We start from the raw sequence: 10494 nt of genomic DNA, 5'->3' as shown, positions 1-10494 counted from the left end.
ATTTATATCAGAACACTCTTCCTCCATTTTACAATCCTATTTCTAAAAATTGTGTCCAGATAGCATTGCCTTAGATAATTGTGAAATGAATGGTATTTCCTGCTAAACAAATTAGTAGCGTGTAATATACAGTCAATTCTCACTATCTGCTGGGATTAGATTCCTGGAAAAACCAGAGGATATAGAAACTGTGGTTATTGAATCATGTAGCCTATGGAAAAATGGGGTTAGGTTCCCACGAACCCTCTTTGCTATGTGCTGTATGAACTTTATAAATCTGAATAGTATCTTAACTCTATGGTTAAACACTTTCATTACACCATACACTTCGCTGTCATTGTTTAAATTGTAAACCAGAGTACGGAGTTTTGACACAGTAAACCACTTGTTAATAAGCAGTGAGAACAACAGTTCAGTCAGAATTTAAGATTGTTCTAAGCTGCAGCCTTTAGGGCAGTGGTTCTCAAACTCTCTGGGACAGTTTAAGATCCACTAAGTTCTTGCGTGGGTGGGAGTGGGGAGGCAGCAGGGGCGGGGGAAGGCAGCGGCACGATCCCCAGGATTGCACCATTCAGGGGGGCTGCAGGGGCTCAGGTACATGTACCCAAGCCCCTGCAGCCTCCCGGGGGTGCAGGGAGCCCGGCACGACCTGCAGCAGGGCTCCCCGCAGCAGTGAAAGTAGGTGTGGAGCGATTGCGCCCTGCCTCTGCTACGGAAGTGGAGCGCGATCGCTCTGCATCTACTTTCACTGCTGTGGGGAGCCCTGCTGCAGGTCGCACCGGGCTCCCCGCACCCCCAGGAGGCTGCAGGGGCTTGGGTACATGTACCTGCCTCCTCCCTGCCTCCAGGCTGCCCCCGCCCCTTAAGGGGGCAGGGGCCAGGGCCTGCGGGCTGGGGCGCCGTGACGCTCTAGTTTGAAAAGCCCTGCTTTGGGGCAAAGCACCACATCAAGTCACTTTGCTTTACTTAAAAATTCAGCCCAGTTAAGAGTTCTGGAGAACTTGGAAAGACCTCTCCTAATAAAAGCATCACCAGTTTGTGTGTTTGTTTCCCCTCCTCCCCCATGGACAATTTTTAGTATTGAAGAATAGAGAACTGCTTCATGGGAAGGGGAAAGGCGGCAAGAATCCACAAGAACAAGGTGGAGACTTGCATCTTGTTAAGTCTTGAGAACAATGCAGATAAGCCAATCCACAAGCATGGAGTGTGTGGATAACGAGGATTGACTGTAAACTGATTTTCCTCTGCACTACTGCAGCTTCAATAGGACAAAATAAAAATCACAATTGCAATCCTAATCTCTTTGAAGATCATCACAGGACTGCATATTCTACAGAAATTTTGTTCTGGGCTCAGGTTCCAAAAAAAGTCTTCTGCTAATTCTTAGCAATAGTCTGAACTGTCCCTTATTGTTCCAGGTTTTTGTTATCGTTTATTTTCATTACTCATCTTATTTATACGATGAAGCAATTTTTCTTTGTCCAAATGAGCTTCAGCAAGAGCCATCTTTGCATTGGCTAATTCCTGCTTAAGATATTCATTTTCTTCAACCAGCTGAAATAAATGAAGTAGAAAATATAAGTTTTACTGTTAGTTACAACATACTGCTAGATTCCTTTTCGCAAAGTAGCATTTATAAGCAACAATACTTTCCGGACAAAGAGGGAATATGAACTCTAATCTGTCAGTTTGATCCAAATTGTTATCAGTAGCTGAAAGGACTTCATGTCTTTTGTTGTCCCCTTTTTCACAGTAGTCTGCAAACTTTTTCTTTGCCTTTGCAGACTTCATTTTGAGGGAGAAAAAAATCAAAAACAGGCAAGAAAAAAACCATGCTGGATTTTACAAATGTGGTTAAGGAATTTGTACAGAGTATAGACACTTGTTCTTTTCTACACTGCAGCAACCTGCTCTGCTTACATACATTTCTTTCCTCCACTGTCTAAAATGTACCAATTTACTGTCCTCCATTCATGACGCTCCCACTGTGACACAGCTGCTACCACCACAGGTGTGTGTCAAGTAACCTGTCATTGTAAGTGAGACTCTAAACAGCATGCAGTGGTCTTTGCCACCCCCAGTACCTTTTCAAAATTCTTGAGAGAAATAAGGTTGAAGTGATGCAAGAAGCTGCTGTCTGTTGCAATTATCGATATCCCCCCCAAGGATTTTGTGCTATCTTTTACAACTTGCAGCAATTGTTTTGATTAACTGACATTATAAGGCAAAATTATATATTAGATTTGCAATTACCTGTTCTTTGATTGGATCAGATGAAGTCCTAAAAATTTTAGCAGACCTATTAGTTTCTGGTGAGGTTTGTGTGGCTTGAGACAGACAACTGTGTTTTTTGTGTGCGTCATCAGCAGCAGCTTCATCCACTCTATCATTAGTTGTCTTAGTCTTAGAAACATCATTACTGAATGTTCTGTTATCTGTTTTTTAAAAAAAAAATCATCAGATAATGTATTGGAATGATTTCTCACACCAGGACAACAATTGATCTAAATACTTTACCAAATTGCACCATGCCCTGAACTAAAGCAGATATTTAGATAACAATTCAAAGGAAATCTGGTAAACATAATATTCCCATTCCTCTTTATCAGAACTGTGTGTTAAATGCTGCATAGCACAACACCCCTCTATGTAGTAGGATTAATTACAGATACTTTGGAGGATAAGTAATTCATCCGCCCTAAAAGGAGTACTAGGGAAAATAACAGCAAAAGGGGTTAGTGTGGTTCAAGTAATATCCAGATCCATTCACATATAAGTTCAGTCTCATAGAATTTTCTAGTTAGGTCTCTAAGGTTCAGGATTACACTCTCTTAGATTCATGAAATCTGGTGCTATGGTGATATTAAAATCTTAAACAGCTGAAACTAAAATATAATCTTTAGACTTAGAAGATGTGAGAAGTTATGACTGAATGTGAATACTTTCTTGGAAGATGCCTATCTATGAAAATTCAAGCCACTGTGCTCAGGTACCATGACACTTGCTGTCTCTTAGTAGAGCCCTCTGCAGTACTCCCCAAGGTTTGGAACCATCAGTAAAAGCGGGCGCAAAGCGCTTCTGTTTGCAGGAGGTGATCTGCGCCTGCTTTTTCTAAACTTTCCAAGCCTCAGGGAGCCTTGTGGAGGGCTATGCATGGCTCCCTGCATCTCCTGCAGCCCTATCTACATAAAGTAAGTGGAACGCACCCCCTTTACCACCCCCTTAATGATCCTGGGGATCACATCACTGCCCTAGCCCCTCCCCCACAAAGACTTACTGAGGGAGTAAAGCTCCCTCAAAGTTTGAGAAACACTGGCTTAGAAACAACTGGAAGGTGCTTCTGGTCGTGACCTGGGGGTCCTTGAAGCCTTCCAGACACAGGCTCAGCACCCACGTTTACTCAAATCCACAGGTGCCAAACATGTAAATAAGGAGGTTTGACTTTATTTCCCATAATGACTTTTTGCAACTCTTTTCCCAAATGCCACAAGAGCACCAACCAGCCAATCACTTTGACATCGCACAGATTTGAACGGAAACATTAAATACATGCTTAAGTCTTTCCAACATAAGTAGATTTGCTTACTTTTGAACTGTACCCAAAGTACACTTACAGAACTACAACTCTCCCTATGCAGAACACACATTTATCATCACATTCATTGGGACAGTTATGTAGCCTTTTATAAAGGTGAAGGCCACAAAAAAAGCACTAAAGTAGCTAATATAGTTAGAAAGTTCTAGTAGATGGATGATCAATGCACAAGCTACAGTCATTTCTATAACTGCAGGTGACCATCATTCAAATAACACTATAGTGTTAATAAAGAGGGGAAATCCAGTATGTCCAGAATTGAGAAGCATCCAGATTAGAAAAGTTTTTAACAAGGGTTTGTGCTTCTTATTAATGTGCATAAAGCATGAATTGGAGAAAGATGTAAGTGGCTTCAGCAAGAAAGCAATCAGTCTAATTTCTAATCAGTACTGAAAAGTTTTCTAATATTTTTACAGAAATTCCCACTTGTGCAGTTACTGGTACAGGACTATTAAGAAAACAGCCTTCTACTTTCTGTATTACCACCACACTCCTTTATCAGGTTGTTGAGATATGCTTTGTGGAGTGCTTTTGAGATTGCATACTATACAAACTACTGTTTGAACATATGCATTAACATAGTAATACACCTGCTAAAAATTCAAAGTTCAAGGAATTATCAGTTGGGTGATGGATTTCTTCATGGTCAAGACTAAAGATTAATTCTGAAGACTCTCCTTCCATTTCTTAGCCGTACTTACATTTCAATATTTTAGCACATCCTATGGTTAAATGTTTAATCGAGCTTCCTTTTTCTTCTTATATAATCTAAAGAAAAATCACACATGGAAGAAACTTACAGAAGAACTATCACCTGGTTCCGTTAGGGGCATTGGACTAGATGACCTTTTGGTCCGTTGCAACCTGATTTGTCTATGAAGATGTTAGACTTTAATGGGGAAACATAGGAAGACACACCTCTGATGCAAAACGAACCATCATCTTTCCTCTCTACCATAAGCAGGTCAATATGCAATGCTATCGGGACTGGGTCAGGAGTGGTCAGACTGTCACGTGGGCTATCATCCTAGAAATAAAAGCAATAGAAGTAGCATTTTTTTAAAAAGCTCCATGCGTGCTTCTCTAACTTCCCCACTGATTTTCATGCCAGGATTAGCTCTGCATACACACTGGTGTGAAAGTTGCCCGTGATACTTAAATCATTAATGAAGTGAATAAAACTGCAAGTACACCAAATAGTCAGAGAAACCATGCATGAAAGGAGTTTAGATCCAGCTGAGATCTGACTGTGGGCCCAATCCTATCCAATTTTCCAGTGCTGGTGCAGCCATACCAGTGGGGCATGCAAGGCATCCTGTGATGGGGAGGTAGTCACAGAGGCCCTCTTAAGGTATGGGAACATTTGTTCCTTTACCTTGGGACTGCATTGCGGTTGCACCGGTGCTGGAAAATTGAATAGGATTGGGCCCTGTGTCACTATTCTTTTAATCAGTAGATCTAGAGTTTGCAACATGAACCACTGTCCAGTTCCAGACATAGGTTTTTCATTACAGCATCCAAAGATAAAATATCAAATCCAGCTTACAAATCTGGATATTTTCAGCAAAGCTAGTCCAATTCCACTATTTACCCCATCAAAGACAATCTCCTTATTCTGCTGGAATTCTGAGCAATTCCAGAGAATTGGATTCAGAATTCTGAGCCTTTGGACTGCCTTGCCAGATTGCGACAAGCAGGCACTGTACTGTAGCCCTCCCTGGAGGATAGATTCCAGAGGCAGTGCTAGGGAAATCCGGCTTGATACCAAGGGCATTGGCCAATTATGTCCCATAGAATTCCATCTTGTTTCTGATTTTTCAACACTAAATCAGTGGGGGAGGTCATCCAGGGATTTGGGGTTCAGTTCATCAGTATGCAGATGACACCATGCTTTACATATCTGTACCATCCCCAGTTGAAGAAGCTGTGCAAATTTTAATGTTTGTGATTGAATTTCTGGTTTGTTTTGGAGTGTTTTTCTGTGCTGTTTTTGAATTTACTGTATTTACTTAATAGTATGCTTTATTATGTTACATTGCAAGAAAGGTGGGAAACAAGTGTTTGAAAACAAAGCATTTGACAAAAAAAAGACAGAGACAGAATATGGTACTATTTCAGGCGATGCTGATGAGAAAGGCATGTCCTGTTATGGAGTACTTCCAAGAAAGGCAGAGAACAAATGCTAGGGAAAGAACAATGGGTTAAATCCAAAAATATAATTTCTTTAATATCTTCCCTACTTCCATACACTACCCATAACTCAGAAGATTATGTCCTAACATTCTTTGTCATTACTGACATACCAGATTGAACACCATCATCATACAGTCTGTCAAGTTGAGAATGAGATTTGTGTTGCTAAAATATTCTTGCACCATTTCCCATGACCATCACAAGGGGAGTATTTATTTCTAGATGCCTTTTTTGACCTATCCACACTATCAATTTCTTTTAAAATTTATACAGCTGCTTTTCCACATAAATTCCCTTCAAGTCATCAATAATGGTATACAATATTATTGCAGTATATCATGCAATAAATGTCTATTTGTTTTTCACTAACAGTCCAAACCTTCTTGTCTTGCCTCAGTTGTTGATATACGACTGTCAAAGTACTATAGCTTCCCATTACCCAACTTGCAGTATTTTGTGCCTAATGGAACTGTTCCAGTTTACATGCTGAAACAGATATTGTCATTGCTGCTTGCAATACAGTCTCATGACTCCTATACTGGATTAGTGGCTATGATTTGAAGTTTAATTTTTTAAAAAATGGAGTTACCCTAAACATAGGCACATCCAAACACCAATATAGTAGCATACAAATTTATATATGATCTAAACTAGTACCATCAAACTTGCTCCTAAATGACATACTTTTAAGTTGATCCTTGTATTCGAAACTTTTATCTTCATAGGCATAACTTCTGCAACTATATCATCTTCCAAAAAACGCTGCATATTCATAAGTGAGGAAGTTAAGAAATCAGCATTCAAATCTTCTACATGACATTGCAGAAACCCATTTTTTTCAGCCAGGAAAGAATGTATTGCAGCACTGGGTCCACATTCCCATCTTAGTTGAATTTCAGGAGTTGACTTAACTTGCCCAATCGCAAATTTAGGATCTGAACCTATTATAAAACCAATCAGAATCAAGTGAATCATTTTACAGGCCATTAAATGCATCAACATATAGCCCATCTTTCAATACAGTGTTTTACATATATTAAAAATGACCTAGTTTGAAAGAACACAGTATTATGACAGGACTGAATAGCTAACTACACAGCTAATTCACCTTGGTGAACTTCATTTCAAAATCTTACAAAGGCATAGAAAATGCCTCCATCATTATCTTTTTATGCACACATGTGCCTCCCGCTTTCTATGAGAAGTCAGAGAGGCCTTAAAGTAGGTGAAGATTTAAATACACACACAGCATATTTTGCCTCTCAATGCTGATTTTAAGAACCCTGTTGCATTTCCTCCTCTTAGAGGTATACCAGGATGTGCTAAACAAGCAAGGCATCTAGTAATATCATTTCTATGATGTAGAAACTATATACATGTGAAAGAGTGTGACAGAAATTGAAATGGAGCTAATTGTTCACTACAATATGAAGAGTCAGAGAAAATCCAAGATTCAGTCTTTCTACAGCAGATTCTGAAAAGGTACATACACATGTGCTACTTTTAAACTTATCACTGTGAGTTTTTACTGAGATATTGCTATCATTTGTTGCTCTGGCATTTTAAGTATGTTTTGGATTTTAAATTTCTTTGCTTATATTTTGAATTTGTATCTTGTACATTTTGGATTTATTTCATTGAGTACTGTAAGCTGCCTTCAACTTTTGGAAAGGCCAGGTATAAATGTTTTAAATAAATCATCGCAAGGATACTGGAGATAGCATCTCTATAAACTAGCAATTGATCAGAGCAATTAGTGATAATCCATTAACAAAATAATCCCTCAAAGACATTTTCATTACTGTGAAAACTGGTTTTTAAAAAAATTAAACTTCTTACCTGCTGTGCGGTTGCAAAGGTAATGTCGAACACTGATATTGCCCAACTGATTTGGTATAACCTGGTTCACCTGAAGGCACACTTCAATGTCTTCGCCTTTTATGTCAATTTCACCACTAACACCAAATAGCTTAAAAACCACAACAGACATCTATAACAAAGTGAAACAAAATTACTCATTAACCTAGAAAAGGTTCAATTTTGTTCCTGATTTTTTCCAAAAGACTGATAATATCAATGGAAACATCTTGAAAGCAAAACTACACAAGGACTAGAACCAATTTCTGTTAATGCAGATTCTGCAGCCCACTGGGACATTCTTGCTAAACACTTTGCAGGTTAAGGCTGCAATCTTAACCACACTTTCCTGAGAGTAAGCCCCAATGAACAAAACAGGACTTACTTCTGAGTAGACCTGGTTAGGATTGTGCCCTAAGTCACTTAAGTGAATCCTTTCTCCAACAGCAGTGGCCTTCAACTTTTTTGTGCCATGAACCCAATACATAAAAAGTAAATAAGAGACATCAATCCCTACCCTCCTGTACCCTCCCTATCTGCCCACTTCGTGCCCCATCACAGCCCACTCCCTGTTTCCAGCATTGTTCACTGTAACCAGATATTCTTATTAGAGAGAGCAGAAAAGGTTACAATGAAGCCTGGCACTAGTGAAAGCTATTTTAGCACAAGTACTAGGAACCTGAGCAGGACTGGGACACAAATCTCCTGGTACCTAAAGGGGCACATCAGATGCCTCCGCCTTTACCTGGTGGTGCTCTAGTCCAGTGGTCTTCAATCTTTTTCATTCCTGTAAATTGCTACAACCCCACAATTGAGGCTTCACAACCCCACTGGAGTCCCAACCAAGGTTGAAGAACACTGTCCTAGAGTGACAGTGACTGAAGGAAAGTGACCACAATGGCCTTCTCTCTTGATTCTATCAAGCACCACTCTCAAAAGCATGCCATCCTCCTTTTCATCCATTCCATGTATCAAACTTTCTCAACCAAAGAGCTTCTCTACCAATTCCACTTAGAGAAAAAATATACTAATTCCAAAAGCATTACCATTTCTTCACTAGTATCCGGAACATTCTCTGAGGCTGCACTGAGGACATCTGGAGATGATTCACCATAATTCTCAATCACTGTGTCTTTTTCAGGGGCATTTTCTGTTGGCTTAATTGATGAGAAGGCTTTATCCATGTTATTAAAAACAAAAGAGATAGGTATTTATATCTGTTATGTCCATTCATAAAACTACTTCATGCTAAATCACAACTTTTTAAAAGTGGTTAAAAATGGGTGGTTACAGATCACACATGGACATTTAAATCTAGTTTAATTTAGTTCCAAATCATACACAATCTAAGCTACAAAAGAGTACATATACAAAGGTTTCAAATACAATGGGTCCTCTGTATTCGTGAGGGATTAATTCCAGGACTCGCTGTTGATACCACATTCACAGCCCAATCCTATTCAGCACTGGTGCAGTGGGATCACATGGCCCACGCCATATCCAATGCTGAAACTGGGCAGGCCAGAGGTGCCCCCAGGGTAAGGGGGGACAGAGCAAATTGTTTCCTTACCCCATGTTGAGCAGAATTGCTTGCACACATTCAAACAGCCCTGTGTAGGACTTTCAGGCCTGGGATGCGGGTTAGGATATGGCAAAGGCCTCCACCACCCCACCTCCTCCCTGCCCTTCCCCCACCCCTCTGCTGCTTGGTTCAGCACTTACTTGCTCCAGCGGCCATAGGACTAGATTCAGCGCCACCAGGAGTACACAAGCCTTCCAGCCGGCACTGTCTACTGATGAGTCATAGCAAAAATGATTCATGGAATGTTTGAGCTGGTGCTAGCCCACATTAGGATTGGGCTGTCAACCTCATAGTGCAAAGTGTTTCTCAATAGTAGTTACAAGATTTCCAAAACTCTTAAGTTTTTTGAATGTAAAAGGTGGCCCTATCCAAAACAGCTGCTGCCATATCTGGCGGGGCCCAGGAAGCAGCCAGAGGTCTCCTCCAATGTTCCCTTACCCCATGTCAAGACTAGGTAGCCTCTATGGAGGTACTCAGATCTGCACCAGCTCCATAGCTGGCCCAGATTCAAGTAGCCTGTGTAGGGCTTTCAATCATGGAGGGATAGGATGTGGTAACATCCTCTGCTGCTGTCCTTGCCCCTCTCCCAAGCCTAAACCCACCTCCTGCCCATAATCACCCCCCTCCCTGCCAGGTGCTGCGCTTACCCCATCTGGCAGCCATTCCCTCTCCTATTGGGGCATGAGGCCAAAGCCCACCTACACCAGTGACAACTAATGCTGGGCCATCATGAACTGCTTTATGGTACTTTTGTGATAGCCATTGCCTGAGTAGTGCACACAAGAGTGGTGCTGCCCAGGCACAGAACTGGGCTATAAGTTATTTATTTTACAACAAAAAACATAAACCTAAAACTGGTATTAAGCATTAGCAAAAAATCAAAACACACACACTAACAAGAAAAACTGTTAAGGTTTTAAAATAAATAGATCAATCCTTCAAACTGAAAACAAATTGTGTGTACCAATACATTTACTTACCTTTCTCCAGAAAGCTGTGGCTATCGCTTCCATCACTCTCCAAATACTGTTCCTCCAGCAACATGCTGTCAATAGAAATGGTATCTAAAGAAGCTTGTGATGGACTTTTCTTCATGTTCTTATAAGAAATAGAGAATGCAGGGAGATTGGACTGGCAGCGTTCCTTAGGCTTTCCACTTTTTAATATAAAGATAGTAGGAAATTATTATTTAAGGTGAAAAAAATTAGAACAGAAAGTCAAAATTCCCCAAATCAGAAATCATTTTTCTTGGGGGGGGGGAGGGGAG

At 40.5% G+C, this 10494-nt stretch overlaps 1 protein-coding gene across 1 annotated transcript in view; it reads right to left on the bottom strand.

Annotated features, from left to right (window-relative positions):
- Positions 1-826: 826 nt before the first annotated feature.
- Positions 827-10494, bottom strand: part of BLTP3B (bridge-like lipid transfer protein family member 3B) — a 44268-nt gene continuing 34600 nt past the window's right edge. Inside the window, exons 15-21 of the mRNA XM_066634018.1 lie at positions 10208-10383; positions 8692-8819; positions 7628-7778; positions 6473-6729; positions 4514-4622; positions 2254-2435; positions 827-1554 (exon numbers count right to left, since the gene is read on the bottom strand). Coding sequence (XP_066490115.1) covers positions 1426-1554; positions 2254-2435; positions 4514-4622; positions 6473-6729; positions 7628-7778; positions 8692-8819; positions 10208-10383 — 1132 coding nt within the window. The 3' untranslated portion in view covers positions 827-1425. The remainder of the gene's footprint in view (positions 1555-2253; positions 2436-4513; positions 4623-6472; positions 6730-7627; positions 7779-8691; positions 8820-10207; positions 10384-10494) is intronic.

The sequence above is a fragment of the Tiliqua scincoides genome, chromosome 7, assembly GCF_035046505.1.
Source record: "Tiliqua scincoides isolate rTilSci1 chromosome 7, rTilSci1.hap2, whole genome shotgun sequence".
Taxonomy (NCBI): Eukaryota; Metazoa; Chordata; class Lepidosauria; order Squamata; family Scincidae; genus Tiliqua; species Tiliqua scincoides.
The sequence above is the reverse complement of the archived record's forward strand: the minus strand, read 5'-3'. Positions and strand labels throughout refer to the sequence as shown.